We start from the raw sequence: 21171 nt of genomic DNA on the forward strand, positions 1-21171 counted from the left end.
TGCTCGAAAATTCATATTGTATTACACCTTATCTTAAGTGAAAGACGCATTACGTTCATCTCGGATGCCACTATCAGTCGTTAGGCGGTTTAAAAGCCCTAAATCATCTTGACGACATATTTTCTCCGTCTCCAGTAAAGGACAAATAGAGTGTATTGCACAAAGACGTCGGTACAATACAACGGATTGGTTGGGGGACGATCGGGGTGGTCGGATACGCAACACCCTCTGCCTTTCGTCGTCGTCGATCATAAGGGCATTTGAAAAAGCGACAAAACGATTGTGCGGGTTTCTTCTTATTTTTTTCCTTCTTAACGACCCCTCTTCTTGGGACCTTCAAAAGCCGTCAAACGTTCACCGACACGTTCGCATGCTATGTCGGTATACGATATTTTTATTTAATCCCGAGTACAATATACACGTACCGGGTGATCCGTTTAACGCCCTGCACAGCTGGTTTCCCCTTAAAGTGATTGCATTTTTTAGTTTTTCTTGTAGAAAACATTTTACTTTGTTATTTTACGATATTAAAAAATGTTCTTTTTTCGGTAAATTCCAGAGCTCCGAAGACTTTGAAACGCAAACGGTAACGTATATATTTAATTTATTTTTTTAATTAAGAATTGTTTACTGTAAATATGTTTACTAGTTTATGTGTTATATGTGATAAAATATTGATGGAAACAAAATATATATTAGAGTCGAACCGTGGTTTTTTCATGTAATATTTTATGAAATTGTGTTTATCTCATTGTAAGTATGAAGTTGACAGTGAAATATTTATTTTTTTTCTATTATTCCCATGTTACAGGTAAAACAATTTCTACAAGTAATTATTCATGTTAAAAAATGGTTACTTTTAGTCTACAGTTTCATTGAGGACTGTAGCCCCACCAAAATTTTAACCTAGGATTGCGCTCATGCTGCAACTGTTGGTGTATTGGAAGCATACGCGTGATCGACGCGTTCAATTATTGATAAGGCGGTCGGTACTTATGTCGGTGGTCATACTTTTTGTAAAAATACAAAATATTCGCTAGGAAAAAAAAGTACACGGATTCTTCTGTAACGCCGTACAAGAGAACATGTTTTGTCGATGTGCTACAAAATGAAAAAGAAAAGTCGACCGAAAAAAAAAACCGCGTGTTTACCAAATGGATAAAGTACGCGATTGAAATCGAGACAGAGGGAGGATTATTTTTTATTATTATTTGGAACTTAGAAAATTCGAAAATCGTCTAAACAAGAGTGTGTATGAAGTGTGTGGTATGTATTGTCGGGTACGTGAAAATGACGTATGGAGAAGGGGGAGCGGTACCCGTTTAAGCCGGTAAAACGTTAACGTTGTAGGTATAATAATAATATAGGGTTTTTATTGATCAAGCCGGTAACCGCGAGGCAACGGCCGCGGCACATGGCGTGTGCGTTATACTTATTAACTGTTGAGTCGTATTCCCGTCAACGTTTGCGTTTGTGTGTATACCTACCGTGGAATATTGGAAGCGATCGCGCAAAGGGGGCGGTTGTGGCGCGCCCAGGCGGAGACGGACGCGCGCGGCCGGCCGTACGCGGTTGACAAAGTGCTCCAGTCACGCCATGGCCCTGCGGCGTGCACGCTCGAACCGCCAGTAACAGCGTTGCCGCCGCGCGAACCGCCGAAGCCAGTGCCGTGTGTTTGACGGTGGTCGTCGTCGTCGCCGCCGGCCGACTATGAAATGCTCTCGGCCAACGGTATCACGTCGTTCTTGGCCGCTGCTCTCATCTGCACGCTATCGTGCATAGCCGACGCCAGTAAGTCACCGCGACAACAAAAAAAAAAAAAATTATTAAAATGAATAAAAAAAAAATTCTAATCGCCGTACTATATATTTTATTATACCTGTATAATAAATTATTATACATATATTATGCCAATTTTATCGTGAATCACTCAATATCTCACTGGGTTTAATAAGAAATAATTTTTTTTTTTCATATTACTTTTATACAATGTGATGTCAATTTTTCACGATTTATTTTTATTTTACCCCCCTTCAAAACTAATTATCTTTGTATCAATTTTTTTAAAACTTAAAAGGTAACGTACATATTTTATTAACTACTTTTTAAAGTTATAAGAGTTCAAAAGTTAGGACGGAAGGGCGAGTGCTGCGTGCTGAAGAAAATAAAAATAATACTACACTCCACCTTTCCTCCTCTTGCCCCTAACTTGAAAGTTCAATAACTTCAAACTTCCTTTACGAAACCCTTATACGTTATTTCGAGTTATAACAAATTCTGGATATTTTGAGACCAGAATCATTCTCCAAATCTTGAAAATTGGCCGAATCATATAATATTTTGTTTGAATTTATTTTCAAAAAATGCGTTTTTAAAAAAAAATTCTTCAACGTTTTGAAATTTAGTCTAAAAAGACGATTTGGTTTTAGTTTTTGGAAAATTAGAAATGAAACCTCTTTATATCCGTGATTGTCTTACAATTCTTAATTCATCCTGAACAGGCATATTAATAAGAAAACTAATAAACATTGCCAATAAAAACACTTTCAAATATTAAATATTACCTTTGATTTTTTGTAAAAGTTAAAACCACATGCATATTTAAAAAAAAACTATATTATAATACGACATAACTTCATAGTTAACTAATTTTATTTTATTTACCAACATTTAATTGTTTCATGATTGTAATTGAACTGTAATAATATTCTTTAAAATTAGATTCCTATTCAAATTCTTTATTTTATTTAGTGGCTTTTGGAATTTTATTATAGGCTATCTTGTTTTAGTTTAAATCCACAGTCAATTGAGCTGTTATTGTTTTGTAGAAAAAGTTCCTTAAAAATATTCGAAAAATAAAAACTACCATACACCTAGTATAAATTAAATTTATTATTTATGAAACACAAGATAAAATATTATAGTTAGTACATACCGCGTGTCGTACTGTATCATACGCACGGTTAATCCTCTTTTATCCCCTCCTAATTTCAACTAGACATTTCTACCCAAAAAAAATTAAATTGTGGTTAAACAAGGTTATGAATAAAAGTGGTAATTTTTCACTTAAAATAATTGCCCATTTTACATTTTTGTTTAATTCGAAGATGTATAAAATATGTAATAGGCACACAAAAAACACATAAATTGTTAAGGTTTACCTCATCAAAATTGCATTTACTTGTGCCGATATAATTTTCTCTGACACGATTTAGTCGTCCCTTAGTGAAATAGCGAAAATATTAATTAATCCATCCAACTGGTATATCTGATGGCTAAAAACTCAAATTAATTTTTCACTATGTTAAATTGTCTTACCTCGGAGAGTAAATATATTTCAAAAGGAAAATGTCTAGCACGAAGGAATGAGAACGAAGCGTACCGTCAGTGCATTCAATACAAACTTATAAAAGTAATTTAAGTCTGTACCTATAATATCGTTTCCTAGACAGAACTTGTATTATTATTATATTTCCATCTAGAGAATTTTCAACTATCAAATATTTACACTCAAAAACTTCTTAATTGGATTTAGCGGAGAATATAATGGAATTCAATAACTTCTCTGGTACGTGCCGTACCCGAAATCATCAAACACAGTTAAATAATAAAATAACAAAAACAAAAAAAATTAAACAATTTTTTTCCTAATAGTTTTTTTTTTAGTCGGATTGATAGAATTAAGAAAGAGAGGTTTATGTTTAGTCTTAATATCCGGCCTAAGAAATTATAATTATTGTATTTTATACTTACTTTTAATTAATTCGCCTCAATAAATTGCGCTGGCTTAAATTAAATGTGGAACAATATATATAAAACATTTATTAACGGTCAATAATACTGTCTTTAAATAAAACATGACAAACGAGCGCCATTTAAAATGTCATTCAAACGGGCTTTGTTTTATAATTGTGCATTTTTAAAAAATATAATAAATGTTCAACGCTGACGACGATGTTCGAAACTAAATTAGCGTCGTCGACGTTTTTTTCGAAAGAGAACAAACGATTTTTTTTAAAAAACTTCATTATAATTCGGGTTCTTGAATCCAAAAAAAAGTTGAACGAAATAAATAATTTGTCGTTAAACTCGTTCCGCTCAACTTTGAGTTGTACGTTCCAAAAGTAAACGAGATAGTATTAATTTGAAAAAAGAAATACAATTTTAATTATAATGTACATACTGTAAACGTTTTTTTCGAAAGGAACCCGAATTCGGACTTGGGACATTTTTTAATTAAAAAACTTACTAATTTTAACGTATTTAGAACTAAAAAGGAAATTCATTGAAAAACTAAACTATCGTCGCGTTGACGTGGCCAAAAATGATGATAATAATTAAGTAACGAAATATCTCCAATTATTCTTCGTGTTTTAATACCATTATTTTTCACCTGTACCAGTTTAACTTCATTGTTCAGTTTCTTTGGGTCCCTGGACATGCAAGGATTCACGGTAATATGAGGTCCTTCTTCTACCTTAATACCTCAGTCTGATTTCACCCTAATCTTGCGACGTCACATTTTCTATCTTTGGTCCACTTATTGGAGTAATCTTACATATGTTACCTTCTCACACGTGCAAATTAGATCCAAACGACTCCCCTATGTGTACTCTTCACGTCGATGAGAGTTTATTCATATCCTTTTTGACTGCCCCTCTTTGTCCTCCCGAACGTGATCACTTAGCTAATTTCCTATGATCCTTAAAAATTCCTTTTACTCACTGTTCTACGCTTAATTCCAATTTCGAGTCGCCCATTTTTCTTTCATTACTGAGGCTGGCTTTTCGATGTAATGTTTAGTATAATTAAGCATTGTTGTACCTATGTCCAAATGTCCTTACTTATTTTTATTGTTTAACTCTCCATAGTAATATAACCGTTAAGATAAATCGTACATACAATAGCCGAATAAAAAATGAAACAAAATTGGTTTTGCGTTTGCTTCGAAGCATTTGCATAATGTTTCTATTGAAAAGACAAAAAAACGTATTAACACGATCACGCGGAGCGGCAGCGGTTGTTTTTGTTAATTTATTTATTTTCTGACAAACAAATACGTTTCAATTAGGTTCGGCAGTGATTCTATTCACCGGCCTGTCATAATCAAAATTGTTAAACATTGCAAAACAAACGCCATCAGAGCGGTGCCAACGGACACGCCAGTCAATATAATAAAACAATATCATGAACGTTGTACGCGACCAAAGAGGCAATCTAATTGACAATCAGCATTGTATACATTTTCCTTTTATCGCAATTAAAAAAAATCTGGCCATGTTTTCTCGCCCCCCCCCCCCACCTCCCCCCATGAGTTCAATAGAAATGGCAAAACAAAAAGCCTTCTCGAGTTTGCAACGAATCCAACAAAATAAATCCACCGAAAAAAGATCCTGGGGTTTGAAAAAAAAATGTTTTTTCCTATTATATTTATGTTAATACGGGGCTTAGGATTAACAGTATTCGAGTTAAAATTAGTTATCTAAATATTCTCGTCAGGCATTATCGAATAGGTATTGTGAATACACCAGATAATTGTAATTATCCCGGATGAGTGTCTAACCTATTATATTCTAACCCAACACGAAAAACTTGTGTATGAGAAAATAGCAATAGCTGCTTGGCTTTAAAACAAATTAACTATTTTAAATGAGAGATCTAATTAAAGATTAACTTTTATTTTGAAATATATTCTGGAAAACTTCTGTTTTCTAAAACTTTATCCAAGAACTTTTAAAATAAAATCTTTATATATAAAAATGTTCATGAAGGAAGTTGCAATGGCTCTACATGGGCTGCGTTTAAGCTGTTACCGATTGAGACTTTTATAATGAAAGTTTCTATAAAACAGCTTTTTTGGAACTTTTATCAAAAGAGTTTTTCAATTAAATTCCGTTGGTCTTATACCCAATTTTAATTTCAACAAAACACTGTATATTTAGTTACATAACCTAACGAAATACATAAAGAATACAATTGTTGTGTTTGTTATCTTAGAATAAATATTTCTGAAAATACTTGTGTAATGTTAAATTCCTGTTATGTATAATAAAAGTTGTTGTATTTTTTAGATTTCTATTCTAATGGAAGTTTTGTTTTAAAGAAACTTTTCGGAGTATTTATTTTCCAACAAGAAGCAAATTTATAATAAATATATTTGTGACTTTTAAAGTTTGACAATCACCATGAGAAATCGTTTCAATAGACAAATTCAATTTAAAAAACAACCATAGATATTACTTATAACAATTAATGACTTAACGTAAACTATGACTTTATTAGTTTTAAATTGTTTGAAATATGAGAACTTAAGCTATGTTTTGTTAGAATTATATTTTAAAAATATGCCCTGTCTTTATGCTATATTGTTTCATCTCCTAACCAACTATCGAAAATTGGTTTCCAACAAAACACAGAAAAAGTTCTCACCTACATCTTTTATAATAAGTTGTTTTACTCTAAAACCACCCAGTAAGCCGTGTTTTTTGGAATTATAAAACTATGTCTAAATGCTTAAGAATAATTCTTATTACTTATCTAATAATTACACATTACAATTTATAATTTAAGCTTTAAATAAAGATTTTGCAAAAAAATGCCTATACCCAACTCCTTAATAAATAGGTGTATCTCGTCCCGTTAAGGTATCAACTTAAAAATCATACTGACCTCCAATCTCCATTGCAATTTTTTTTTTCTTTTGGTTGAAAATATTTTGCTTAAAGCAACGGTGTTAACGAGTAAACTCCGAAAATGTGGTATACTGTACACGCATCAGGTAAACGGTAAACTCTGATTTTACCGGCAAATGGGTTTTCGCCGTATTTCAACAGAAAAAAAAATAATAATAAAAAACATGTTCTATGAAATCGTACTACACACCGTGAACTGTCAAGAAAAGTATTTTTTTTTTCTTACTCAAAAGCACATTTTTCGCCATAATAACAATACATATTGAGTTATCCGAGTTTTATATTATATAACAATGTATTTTTTTTTTCTGAAAACAAATATAATTTTCTACAAAATCTGACACATAATATTAGACCACATACGTCACTGATACCTGATGTATCAAATTAATTCACACATACACGTTGTATCCAAGTAAAAAAATACACTAATTTTTGTAAGATGAAAGTCTCTGAAAACTGTTTATTGTTTTCAATATAACCGTATTATTACAGAGTGATGTAATTTGTCTGCGCCGTTGACACATCGCATAATCCATTACCGAACTTACAATATGTTTAGTCGTTTTTATGACTTTAAGTTTTAACAACGAAAGAGGAATGGTATAATAATATGTTGTTTATGGGAGACGAGGTAACATTTAAACTGTTCGTTGCTGTCCATCAAACTCAAAGCCGTTTAAATCATTGCATTAATAAAAACATATGGTAATAATATGGTATAGTCGCGGGTAGTCATCCCAAGTTCAACTCATAACGAAATATAAGTGACGTTCCAACTTTTCAAAATGATACACAACGATATAACTGAAAACTACCCTGGAAAAATTATGTTTGACAAAATCCGAAAATGCCTAAAATTAACCTAAAAATTTAAGTTTTTTTTATTAACGCTCACATACATCATACCTTAGTAAAAAAAATTATTGCCTAAGCTCATAAAAGAAATTTAGACTAGGTATAGACAAACTATAGGTGCGTTGAAATTACCTTACAAGGCTGTCTTTTATAAAGAAAAGAGTCGTCAACAACGTATTGAGATTTATATTTTAACTTAAAAAATCAACTTAATAACAGTTTTATGTAATGTTCAATGGATCACTAATAAAAAATATTCCAAAAATGAAGATTCGTTATATTTTAATGTATGTAAAGGTAACCAAGCATGAATATTATTTAAAAAATCTAGGTTAATATTTACTCAACTTAACGTTGGTGTTAACAACCCCCAGTGGGTTTAAATATGACTTCGGTAAACGTTTACACACACAAATATTGATATTAAAAGAAAATGTATGCCAATGCGATACTTTGGTAGGCAAAAGTTGAAAAAGTCGACCCTTTCCATCAAAAACTCTTAAAAAAAAAGGAAATTGATTTGTCAAATTTTAACTTTAGCACAAACAAACTTTTTTATATGTCAGATATTCCTTTAACAAACGACAATCCAACACCAGGAAAGAAATTAATCCTATCCCATTGGGACGAAAAAGTTTTTCTTTTCTGTGCCGCTGCGCCAATTTAACGACTTGAGGTTAAATATTAAAATATTGAACTTTAATAATAAACGTTTCTTTTTCGAACTATCGACCAGACTAAAAAAAACAAATTAGATATTAGGATTAGGATTTATTAGACGAATCATTTTTTAAATATTTTTTAGTGTTATTAAACGACGGTTGATGACTGAAAGATATTGTATTTTTTACAAAATCCTTTCAAGTTTATTAGTGTAAGATATTTGATGGCCGAAAATTCTCGGGGTGTAAGTATGATAAATACTAGCACTGTTATTCAGCTTAAGTTTACCCATTGCGGAAGTTTAGAGTGTAATGCCGAAAATGATAATTTACAGTTATTAGTCTAACGTTTATGTACATACATTACTTGTAAGTTGTATAATTTGCATTAAATGAACTAAAGATACGCCTCCACTTCACTCCTTTCTTGGGGACACTTTCTTTTAACACACTATTACTCAAACTGATGTTGATAGGGTTATTATATTATGCTACCGGGAATAATTTTTTAGATTGTGTATATTTTATCTTTTTTTTTCCAGACGCCGGTATTGATTGCTTCAAATGTGTTTCACTAGAGTGGAAAAACCGTGCATGCGATGACCCGTTCCACAATAACTTCAGTTCCGGTCTCCTCGAGTCGCCATGTATGGGAGGGCGAAAAAACCGCAATGGTCTGTTTCCTGCCACCGCTTGTATAAAACTCACCGGATACTACCGTAAGTTTCTTGTTCACTCACTTAAGTAAATCATTCAAGTTTCGCGTCCCGAAACAGAAATACACTTCACAGAAGTTACGTTTCTCGAAAACGGTTTTATTGCATCGAGCAATTGGAGTTAGTGAAATATATATATATATATTAATCAATACTTCACTGTCGTATTTTGATTGGGCGTTTACCAAACAAAATATTATTATAACGCAAGTCGAAATCGTTTTTATGGTAATTTTACATTTAATTTGGCTGAATTTATAAACATCTCGATTTCATTTCTATGCTAAATTCTTCCGTCAAGTACATCTCTTACCTGCCTATTGTTTTAGTAAAACGACAATTTTCTTATAAAAAACCCAACTTTGCTGGGACAAAAAAAAAACCAAAATCTCACCCAAAATGTACATTATATACCTCAATACATTTTTCATCTTGTCACATTATTATCATTTTTTTTTTTTAAACAAAGAGTAATTTTTTACAGAAAAAACTGGACAGCATGTCACGGTAAGAGGATGTGCATTGGATAGCGGGACGCTCACCACAGACACAGAAATCATTCGGATGTCACATTGTGGAGGATTTTTTTTTGAAGATCAGTGAGTGAATTTTCAATCATTATAACAAAAGTACAGTTAACTGAGACATTATCCGGATAATGGAAACATCATTTAACCGACTGACAGATGGCTAATGTTGTCAGTATTTTGTTTTTTCGTCTAAAAAATCAACACACGCCTTGATCAACAACCAATACTCGTAGTAATCACAATTATTGAATTGAATCAGATGTGAATCAGATTTTGGCTTTAAATAGTTTTTTTTTTAATTACATATATTATTCCTTTTAGGATTATTAATTGTAACCATAAAAACGTTCTAAAAATCTGATTATATGATAATAGTGGATGTCTGAACATTCATTTTCAAATAATAACTTAATATAACATTCGTAATTCTTGGACCCTTTGTGATCACTCCTACACAGATGACACGCATAGATAGTTGAGAATGGGCATTGCTATTTGCATGTCCCTTGAGATAAAACCAACGACGTTCCCCTACAAAATGCCCAACATACGGCACTACTTTTACTGATATTTGCGTGTAAAACATTTTAATCAAAATATAAATCTTAAGGCGTTCGCTTCAATTTTATATTTTAAAAAAAGACACTGCCAACGTTTTTGTTTTATTAATATATTTTTTAAACAATATAAATTACACTTTTCTTTACCACTATAAATTTCGAAAACAAAGTGCAATATTCGATGTTCCTTGATTTATGACTAAAGTATTTTGTTATAATGTAAGAGCAGATTTCAGAGAGAATCGGTGATTTTTTAAGGTGAAAAAGGGGGGATTTAGAGTTTTAAAAAAAATACAATAACGATGCGTAGCAGATTAAAAAGAAAAAAGCGATTTAAGGAATTAAATAAACAATAAGACATAAGTAAGTTTTTGTGTATACAAAGTACATAGATTAATACCTTGTTTGATAAATTCGAGTAAAACCGCAATCATACTTTAGAATTTGTTTTGTTTTATCATTATAATGTTATCCATAAAATATTATTTTCATTTAATATCCGACAGTGCACGATGGATGCACACAAATATACTTATTTGGAACCAAAATTGGATGAAAATACTTTATTTTATATCTGTCAAAAATATGCAAAAGTTATCATGCTCATTTCCCGTACAACGAAAGACCCAATTTGTAGGACACGATATTGTTTTTTTTTTTTGTATATCAATTCGACAATATAGCTTTCTACTATATTGCTCTCCGCCGTACCTATACCTATGAGGTTTTCCTGGCTATCTTGTCTGATATCGGATATATGGTTGGTGGCACCCGATTCAATGGGAAAAAACCAACGACTGTTGCAGTCGGGCCAGCATAAAAATGTCCTCGCTTCACAATACAATTTTAGAACGAAAATGCAATTGATCCCTTTATGGGTGTTTCAGATATGTGGAAGGTTGTTTGCAGAGCTGTGACGATGCGGACGGATGTAACCCCGGTTCGCCTACGCCATCGCTGGACTTTACTCTCGCCGTGTTGTGGATAGCAGCCTTGCCCGTATTCAGGTTTATGGTGGTGCGATAAAATTTTACCTTTTTTTTTTATTACTATACTAGGAGTCGCAACGTATAACGCGACTAAACCAATAATAAAAAAATCTCAACAAAAAACCAAATAAAAATGAAATGGTTTTTTTTTTTTTTTAATTAACGCCAACGACAGCGCCGATCATCATATTTTCGGGGTGCACATGGGTATATTAAGACGGTGTGTTAGTATGTATACTTACATGCCTATTGAGTGTTGTAATTTGTTTTTTTTTCTTCAAAATACTTCCTTTTGATATATTATTCACACGGCCAATACATGTGTACATGTCATGGAAAACGCGAATCGTTTATGGCAGTGTGCAATAATGTAGAAATATGACCAGACTACAATAATTGCGGATATTATATTGTATTTTTCCTTTTTTTTTTTACATGGCTTTTTATCGATTATATTATAATATTGTGTAAAATTAACGAGTAACTGAACATATCCCCTTTGAGCATATCTCGATACGTTAAAATTGTATGACTATAGTATTTTTTATTTAGCGAATTAATTATTATTACAACAATGTACCTAGTTATTCAAATTTCAAAAATAAATTATGTAATATTATAAGGAATATTGTATTATATTATTGTTCATTTATACAACCTAAACGTCCTAACATCCTATATGCGTACACACGAATTCTTCATACATCGGTTTACCAAAGGTAATTTTTAAAAGACCAAAAGTTGAATACTATATGCCTTCAGTCCTTTCCTACATCAGAATCGAGAAAAATCACCCTGAAAATCAATAACATACCTAACTTTAAAATATAGGCTCGACAAAAAATTCAAAATTTGTTTTGGGTATTTTTACTTAATAAACAACTTCAACACTACCACCAAAATATCTGTACTTGCCAAAAAAAATGCATAGGTCCAGCGGTTAAAAAGTAATCGTTGGATAATCAAACAGATAATTCTAAAACCGAAAAATCTTCTCATGTCTCCGCGACGAAGCTAAAAATCAAATGAGTTTTTATACATTGGAATCTAAATTGGTCACGACTCGTTTATACTATATAATATAGACAGAAAATAGTATAACATTTATGAATAGTTCTAGAAATTTTAAATAATAACAGCAAGAGGTATGGCTATAAGTTGAAACTAAATCTAATTTTAATCATAAGTGGAATCAACGAATGCCATTAAATTAATATCGTGTCATAGCTATAATATGATCACTTTATATACGCAGGTATATATTTTAGTTTCCTGTGAGTAAAACTTTTCGGGTTCAACTCGCTGGACCGTTATCGGTTGTTCGGAGGGTAGGAATAATAAGGTATGCGCGTGTACATGACATTCCGGTTTGAAGAGGACACCGTCAGTATAAAATTATACATAATGGTATATGTGCGAGATAATATATATATGTAGTTTATCAGAGATATAGCAAGCGAGAAGTAAAATATGTTCTATCGATTTTCGTATTAGCGATTAAACTCATATTTTACCGGGAAAATATATTCGATATGTGCCTACACACCTACGCGATTAACAGGATATAGACGAACAATTTATTAATACATCAAGTAGATAAGAAATATAAAATACACAAGGCCAAACTGAAGGGGGGGGGGTGTTGAACTTAACCCCGTCGTGTTCGTCGACCTTTAAGCAAATATATACACTACTGGAACTCGTAACATTAAACAAAAGTCGTTGCGTGACCCTGCCGAAGCCCCGCCAAAAGTATAATCATTTAGTGTTTGTTGAACACTAAAATACATAAATATGTATTAATTTATAATAGCCGTGTGTGTAGTAATATTGTAGGTTAATCTAGTTCAGAAACCCTGGTCGTTTCCTAAGCCCGTATGGCCAACTGAATCTGAAAACGGTCAAGAGTAAAAGGCAACAATAATTAACGAAAAAAGTGATGATTGGATCAGACAGTATTGTTATATTATCTTTGCGAGTACGGACCACAACAGACTACAATACAAATTATAAACTACAAAAAAATAATAGTTAAAAAAAAAAAACCTAGGTATAATGTACTAGTTTACTTGAAACCGTTTCCAGTCGACAGATCTTTATACCTCTTTACAGCCGCACTCCGAGTATTTAATTTATTTCTTACATTATAATACTGAAAAAATCATATTCTCACAGGAAACCGAATTGTAACTACACACATTTTTTGATAATGACTCCTAAATATTTAAATTGTTTCACATAATATTAAAAAATATTGCAACAATTGAAGGGGTCAGTAGTTAAAGGTGTTAAGTGACATTTTTTCGAAAATGCATTTTATTTCATGTATAAATGTTATAACGTTATAGTATTTTATAGACCATCCCTAGACAGATATTTTTTCTCTTATAAGTTATTTCATATATTGAATATAAGTTCCATACCTTTTGTGTAATATTTAGTTACAAAAGTAGCGTTCCTGAACAATTCCAAAAATGACAGCCAACACCAACACCTTTCACTGACCCCTTCAATTATAATAAAATATGATATTGTTTCTGCGTAGGGTACACGATTATTATCTATTATAATCATACTTTAGCCGACTCACAATATTTTATTCATAAACAATATTGCTTTTAGCGGTTATTGTTTTTTAACTGATTACTTTGTTATGCGACTATATCGCCTGGACTAAAAGAGGTGTTTGTAGTGCAAATGTGTTTTAAACAATATTGATGTAGACAATTTTTAACTATAATTGTTGCAACACACGGAATACGGATAATATTTTTGTTAACAAATGAAGATAATATAGTACATATTATACGATGAAAAAATGTTTTAATTATTGTGTATCTAAATCAATTTTTAAAATAATTGAGATACCAGAATTATCATTAATAGTATGTAAAAATTGTAGTTTTCATAGTTAAACCGTGCAAACAGTGTTATAACCAAAAACGAAGCACTACATTTGCATCGGCTATTAATTACGAATTTGATGTGTCTATAACTTAATGCGAATCAGCATTAAAAAAAGTAAAACCGTGTTATTGTAAAATCAATACCTTCGATCAGCTTCACATCAAAGATAAAAAAATACTGGCCTACCGGAAATTCATAGTTATTAATTCGCTTATGATGTGCTAATGTGTTTCACAAAAAGCCCAAAAATACTTTTTACCTGTTTTACCATCTGTCACTGTCTTTAATGGTTTTTTATCAATTTTCAAGTCAAATAACCAACAATAGTTAATCCGGTTGTACCATCCATCATATTAATTAGTCGAATACAATTATTATGTCACAAACAGTATAATTATTACATATTGTTATTAATACTTTCGAGCTCCAACCGTTGCCGATGAAATATGCCAGTAAATATCTAAAATTGTTAATATATTGTTCTCTCGATATTCGCACTTTTAATCAATCACTGAAACATTGTAATCCGTTTATATACAATATATATCTTTATATATTGGCATTTCTAAAGCGGTTATGTGAGTAATTGATACGTTACACATCGGAAATAACCTTATACTCGTATTATTATGTTAAACGCATTTTCATTGACGTTCCTTAACGAATATCAATTCCACTGTAAGCCCGAACAAAAGAAAAACGTGACGCTATAAAGAATAAGAAACAGGAAACTAAAAAAAAAAAACAAATAATATCAAAACGGTATAACTAGAATACTACCGTCGGTTATACTAATGCGGTAACATATAAATAAACGTGACAGTTTAAAGTTCAACGATGGCAACTGTTCAAAATAACTCCATCCATCGCCGAGCAAAATAAATATAAACAAGTATAAAAAAAACATATTAGTGAAATTCCACGACAAAAAAGGTGTAACCGCACTTAGAGCTTTTGTGAAATTCACTGTAGGCCCGCTCAGGTACACTTGCAGTAAGTGCCTGCCTACAAAGATAATAATCAAATGTTTACTCGATTGATTGAATTATTATATTCATTGTTTAATATTATATTAAACCTAATGTACTTTTATAATGCATGTTTGTACAACAGACATTGTATGTACCCAAGTCCTAAGAGAACAAACAAATGGATAATATTAACTGGCTCATCTCACAAAAAAAACAATACAAAAATAGTAGTCGTTATTATAATTTATTATAATGTTTATGTCGGTGATGGTATGAAGAGCGGAAGACATCTATACTACCTATAGCAAGATAAAATGTAAAATATAGCTCTCCTGTTTTCCTGTTACAATTTATCAATTTCTATCTAAAAAAAAGAAAAACCTATTAAATACCTAATAAAAGTGTTAGGTTTTTATTTTGTATTTTCATCAAGACATTAATAATAATAAAACTCGTTCTATTTAAAGAAATGTATTTTTAAACAACTATACTATAATTTTTTTTTTAAGTAAGGCTTCGACAACTAGGTCATTAACTATTACATTTGTAGTTGTTTATTATTTTTAAGATGTGATGCTAATATGTTTTACAGTAGAAAACTTTTGAAAAATGTAATAATATTAATACCGGAAAATCGCAATCTTCCAACGAAGATTAAAAAAGTTCACAACAGAGCGAGATTAAAATGAAAAAGTACTACGTTGTTGTATATGCTTTGAAGTTTTAAGCCCACAATTTATAGAAAAGCTACTCTGATATTTTCTATTATACACAACATAATATCAAAGGCTTGCTTTTCCGATTACTTTCTGATTGCCTCGGTCGGATTGTAAATAAAAAAATTGAAAAAAATGTCTTTATTGTTGTATTGCTGAATGAAAATGCAGAATAAATTCTGTTTTCCCCAAAATATATGAGCATAATTGAAAAAGGCAATTCCTTGAATATTATTTACTGAGTAATAAGAAAAAAAGAAAGATTGTACAGAATTTAACGAAACCAATTGAATTTTGTGTCAATCCATATCAAACCAGCCAACCTGAATATTACTATTACTGTTGCTGTTACTAGACTATTTTTAATATTATTGTAAAATTATTACCCAAAGTATAACAATACAAAATGCAAAAGCGTTTTTTTTTTTAGTACTTAACTGAATTTTTAAGTACTCGAGTTTAATTTGAGTTAAATATTTTATTGTTAGTAAATAATTTGTTGTACAATTTCAAATGTATTAATATGTAATTGCCTCGAGGCTTTTCCTGTGTTTTGGTCGTCTAGCAGAACGAGGGTTTTGATTTTCAATCAAAAAGTGTGTCATATTTTAGTTGTAAGTATATTATCAAGAATGGAAATCCCAAATGTCCGAAATGTAGATTACGAGTCTTACTTATAAAGCACTTATAAGACTAATAAATAATACGAAAATTGTATTTTTTATATAGAGCGGCGGTTTGTAATTATTTCTAACAATATTATACCGATTTATATACCCTCTTCAATTCCCCTTGGAGAGTGTTCAAAAGCGTAGTCCACCATCGTGGTCAGACAAAACTGACGCTAATGGTGTCAACCCAATGGACATAGTTAGTACTATGTAATTCATTTATAAATGGTCAAACGATTACAAAGCTATATAAATTGTTTTTCTTTACCTAATTTCAGTTTGTCAAAACTATCTCGACTATGTAAATTTAATTACAAGTTAATTTATATAAGCTTCAGGTAATTATTTTTATATGAGTAAAGCAATTTTAGTGGTAAAAAATACTTTTGCTGTGACAAAATTGTGAGACTTCCAAAGTCAATGGAAATTGATCTCCTTAAGCTAAAAAAAAAATAATACTTTTTTTTTAAATTTCAGTTTAAACTGAAAAAGTATTTAAATATTTTGTAAATTATTAATTTGTTCAAATTAAAAATACAATTTATTTGATATGACATTTTTATCTTTCAAAATCATTTAAATTTGTAATGTAAGTATTATTTAGGTTTGTTTCTAATCCAATTTTATTAGGTTTTATATTATCAGAGAGTATATAAGTGATAGATATGGTGATCATAGTTCATAAACATAATATTATCAATAACAAGTTAATTATGACTTATAACCATCATGTATGGGTCTTGGAATTTGCAATATTATACTTTTTTTATTATATACCTAAAGGTGAGGGCGGGTTAGAGCTCAATCGCCTTTTATGAATTTAACCATGATTACATGTTCAATAAATAATTGACATATCTATTTTTCCTGGAAAAAAAATAATTTGTCTTTTGCGTACTCCAAATAATGACAAAAAAAGTATAAAATGACTTTAACCAATTTAAAACATTAATGTGGGTAATGCCAACCACAGGTCGAATAATTATTAGTGTTGTTTAACACTAAACGTCTGAAGTATAATTAACTTTATTGAAAATTAAAAATATTAGCTTCGGCGACAGTTTCAAAGATGTAGGTACTGTGTTTAAGGCATATTTTAAATTACTTACCGAGAAAAGTAATCACACTTAAAAGTTTTGTTACAAACTTTGACAGTGTAAAATTACAGAGAACCTACTTGTGCTTCTTGACATGGAGATATTATTATACACTACCAGCCGAAGTAATAACTACAACTAAGGATAGTAATTAAAGTTTGAAAAATAACATATTTTTTTTAGATTTCACTTTAAACAAATATTCTATGTTTTTATATGTGTAACACACAGCGACAGTGTATTGAGTATTAACAATTTTTTATAATATTATTTATAATTAATCGTAATACTATAATTAAGAATAATTACCAATGAATGACATTTTAATATTTTCAAGTATGATAATATTAGCAGTTTATCGTTTAGGACCTCAAGCTTATCAGTTATCAACCCATAATAAAACGTTTGAGAAAAAAGTTGGCATTTTAATTGCGGCCACCAAGACCTTTACGCTGCTTAATTGCCTACACTTAGCGCCGTCCGATATAGTTTTTTATTAAACACACATTTCCGTCTGCCATTGAAATACGTACTCTTTAGTACACCGTCAAGTCTTTTTGCTATTTTTAATTCGTTTGATCATACATTTAAAAGCATGTAAAAACTGCAAATCAATTTCGAAGACAGATTGTTGTATTTTTTGACAATCGCCATTTATTTAGATAAGAATAAATTCTCTCACAAATAATATCGTCTCCGTTCACGCAAAACACACCAAGTCCAAAAATGGGATTTTTGAGAATAGGCTTTTTAAAATTGTACAAACTTTATAATGTTTCCCCGAAATATCTAATTGCTTTATTCCTCGATTTACTTTATTTTCGTTTACACAAAGTAGAATGTACAGCAACTGCTGGCCGTTTACAATAGTTTAACAATATCGAATTACTATCGTTTATTTATCAGCTGTCTGACTGTCGGCAACGCGTGCATTAGATACACCATGAATGCTCTGGTTTTATCGAATGATTCTCTAGACAATGACGTGGACTCGGCCAAGGTGCTTTGGACAAACGGCGTGCCCATCACGCTGGTGGAGACACTGCCCGTGAAAAGGGTTGCAACCACCAGTGAGAGTCTGTTCGACGCTAAGCCGTATTATGTGCCACACGGGTTAAGCAGAACCTACATGAACCGGGTGACCAAACTGGCTGAGGATATTGTAAGCACTGTAGTGTCTGACGCCGAGTGGGTCGCCAATGACCGCTGGAAGTCGTGCAAGTAAGTGAAACTTGAGAAAGCTAACCGTTGAAAAAGTACGGTGAAATGTTCACTTGAAGAAAAAACATTGGATAATGTTAACATGTCTTACGGTACCTTTGTGAGAGAATTCTAATACAACAGATAAACCAAGCTCTGTCATATCAAATTTGTCTTCATGTTAATTTTCGTTTTCCTCCCCTCCGTTTGTCACCGCTTGTCACTAACTATTTGTTGATTAGCCGTCGATAATTAAAAAAATTATACATCAGCACTAACAGAACTTTAACTTTGGACAGGGCTGAAAGGCTAAAGTTCAAAGACTCATTCGTCCACAACGCGGCCTCGTTTGTCAAACAGTGCAGGGATAAGGTACAGTTGCCGAAATCATCAAAATCTTGCAGTCCGGCTACATTGTACCTTTTCAACGTGTTCCGTAAAAAATCGTTCAACGATAGAATAGTTATGGATAAAATTGCAGAACACATTAAATACGAATGGAAACTAGACCCCAAGTATTTATACACCATCGATAAGACCAAAGTCGCGACCGAGGGTCTTCTCACAAAGCATTGTTACAAGGTAATACAATCGCCTATCATCATTAATAGTGAGTTAACTAGTCTGAACCCAAAAATATAGTATCATCTCCATAATTTGTCTGTTGAGGTTTTTCACCACATAATATGTAGTGTTTAAATAATAATTGAAACTTCCTCTCTACTATTGAAATGCATTTTATTAAACTATGTAATCATATCTATTCCACAGGCAGAGTTTTCGGTACCAACGAAAGAGTACCCAGTTCCACAGTTAACGGTATCGGTTTTCTTTACGGTGGAAACCTCGGCTACACATTCAAGGAACGAGCCAATATTTGTAAGTCAGAACGATCAATGTCTAATTAGACATACTGTTTTACAATAGATAATTAATAATAACTTTACAAAGATTTCTGATATTATAAGATCGATAAAAGATAAATATAAAACTATCAATGATACATGGACATTGTCAGCACTCACCTAAATAATGTTATAATTGTTTTTTTTTTTACATTTTGAAGTACAGATAGAGTATTCGTTCGAAACGGAAATGCGAGTATACGTGCTGGGCAAGGATTGGTTTCGAAGACGTCGTTTCGAGCAGCTGTTTGAACGCAAATTGACCATATACAAAGACATCAATAGGTATGTCGGATGGTACAATGCTTCGACAAGATTTTCAAAAAACTAGTGTGGCAAATAGTTTAATAAAATAATTTTATTTTTGAACTAACTTTCAACGTGGTGGTGTATAACAAGTTGTATTACGCATTGATAATAATGACTGAAAATATAACATGTAAAAAATGTGAATATTATTATTACCTATATATATATATATTGTGTTAAAAACTTTTCAAATTCACTAATTTTCCTCCAAAATCGAGAAAAATAACCAAAATATGTACATATTTTTCAACAAAAAAATAACGGCTTGTTTATAAGAACTCGGAAGTGTAGAAATCTGTATAAAATATTATTTAGACAGTATGACCAATATACGTTTGACAAACCGAAAAATATCATTTGTACGAACAAGTGTTGTCGAACGAAACAGAAAAATAATATTATTTACCTATGCTTTTTGACAAATTAACACAAAGGAAACTTTAGCGACCGTATAAAAACTTCCCAGTGTTATAGGTTAGTATGACCACCATATCATACGAAAGACTTGTATTTTCTTTTTATGGTATAATTAAAAATATAAAAAAAATAACGATTCCTAAAATGTGTAAATTTTTGTCATGTTGTTTTGCTATAACGTCAAATATAAAAAACAATAGAATCAGCTAACCGTAATAGTAATTTCAATCTTATATTTTGCAGTTGTACAATATAAAAAAAAATATTACATACGTTAAAATGTTTTACAATGATAGGAAGCTCTACAAAATATTTAAATATACTATGTTATTTTACAAAAATACATGTACAAGTAACAACTAAGAATGTATTTTATTTGTACAAATGAAATGTTTCTATTAATTTGTAGTCATAATAATATATTTTCAGATTAAATCGTAGATTTATTTGAGGCTGACCAAGTTACATTGGTTTAATAACAATTATTATATCAGTCATTAGACGAAAAATCCAATTTGGTTTTTTTTACATTTACTTTTTTATAATTATATATTATTTTTTTTAGATTAATCATTTACCATTTTTCATTCAAACAACTTATGAAACCCACGTACGTACTTTTAATAATGTAAAAACATTCAAAGACCATTCAATTGTTATATCAAACCCCCAGGCCGAGAGAATTCTGTCACGACTTGTGCGACTTAAAAAATTCGTTTTTGTGTAATTGCAAAATCGTGTTACATTGTGCTCGAACAACTTAATTGAAAAGTTAAAAAGTGGACAACATAAATCTATGTATATCTGACTAAACATAACGAATTTAAACGGTGCATACACAAACGAAATCGATTGTCTCAGTTTCAGCGTTGACGAAGGCCTTGCATTTTATGGATGTGGTTGAATTTTCGGCTGCTAGATGTAATTGAATTTTAAATCAATAAAACAATGTTCATAAACCAAGTTGGTTA

At 31.2% G+C, this 21171-nt stretch overlaps 2 protein-coding genes across 2 annotated transcripts; both read left to right on the forward strand.

The window, feature by feature from the left end:
• Positions 1-1617: 1617 nt before the first annotated feature.
• LOC126833956 (uncharacterized) lies at positions 1618-11581 on the forward strand. Its single transcript, XM_050565565.1, has 4 exons — positions 1618-1791; positions 8755-8931; positions 9413-9527; positions 10906-11581. Exons 1-4 carry the CDS (start codon positions 1716-1718, stop codon positions 11042-11044), a joined length of 507 nt encoding a protein of 168 aa, XP_050421522.1. The 5' UTR covers positions 1618-1715; the 3' UTR covers positions 11045-11581.
• A 6731-nt stretch (positions 11582-18312) lies between these two features.
• On the forward strand, positions 18313-19853 carry LOC126833815 (uncharacterized). The gene is made up of 4 exons (XM_050565370.1): positions 18313-18590; positions 18869-19151; positions 19341-19448; positions 19641-19853. Exons 1-4 carry the CDS (start codon positions 18313-18315, stop codon positions 19803-19805), a joined length of 834 nt encoding a protein of 277 aa, XP_050421327.1. The 3' UTR covers positions 19806-19853.
• The last annotated feature ends 1318 nt before the right edge of the window (positions 19854-21171 follow it).

Source organism: Adelges cooleyi, unplaced genomic scaffold (assembly GCF_023614345.1).
Source record: "Adelges cooleyi isolate 19-005CV unplaced genomic scaffold, UGA_ACOO_1.1 ACOO_flye_CR_arks_rails_tigmint_CR_PRNA_2, whole genome shotgun sequence".
Taxonomy (NCBI): domain Eukaryota; kingdom Metazoa; phylum Arthropoda; class Insecta; order Hemiptera; family Adelgidae; genus Adelges; species Adelges cooleyi.

Coding starts and splice junctions, on each gene's coding strand:
- LOC126833956 (XM_050565565.1), top strand. CDS start 1,716: ATGCTCTCGGCCAACGGTATCACGTCGTTCTTGGCCGCTGCTCTCATC. Junction 1,792..8,754: donor ATCGTGCATAGCCGACGCCA/GTAAGTCACCGC, acceptor TTTTTTTTCCAG/ACGCCGGTATTGATTGCTTC. Junction 9,528..10,905: donor GGATTTTTTTTTGAAGATCA/GTGAGTGAATTT, acceptor TGGGTGTTTCAG/ATATGTGGAAGGTTGTTTGC.
- LOC126833815 (XM_050565370.1), top strand. CDS start 18,313: ATGAATGCTCTGGTTTTATCGAATGATTCTCTAGACAATGACGTGGAC. Junction 18,591..18,868: donor GACCGCTGGAAGTCGTGCAA/GTAAGTGAAACT, acceptor AACTTTGGACAG/GGCTGAAAGGCTAAAGTTCA. Junction 19,152..19,340: donor TCACAAAGCATTGTTACAAG/GTAATACAATCG, acceptor TCTATTCCACAG/GCAGAGTTTTCGGTACCAAC.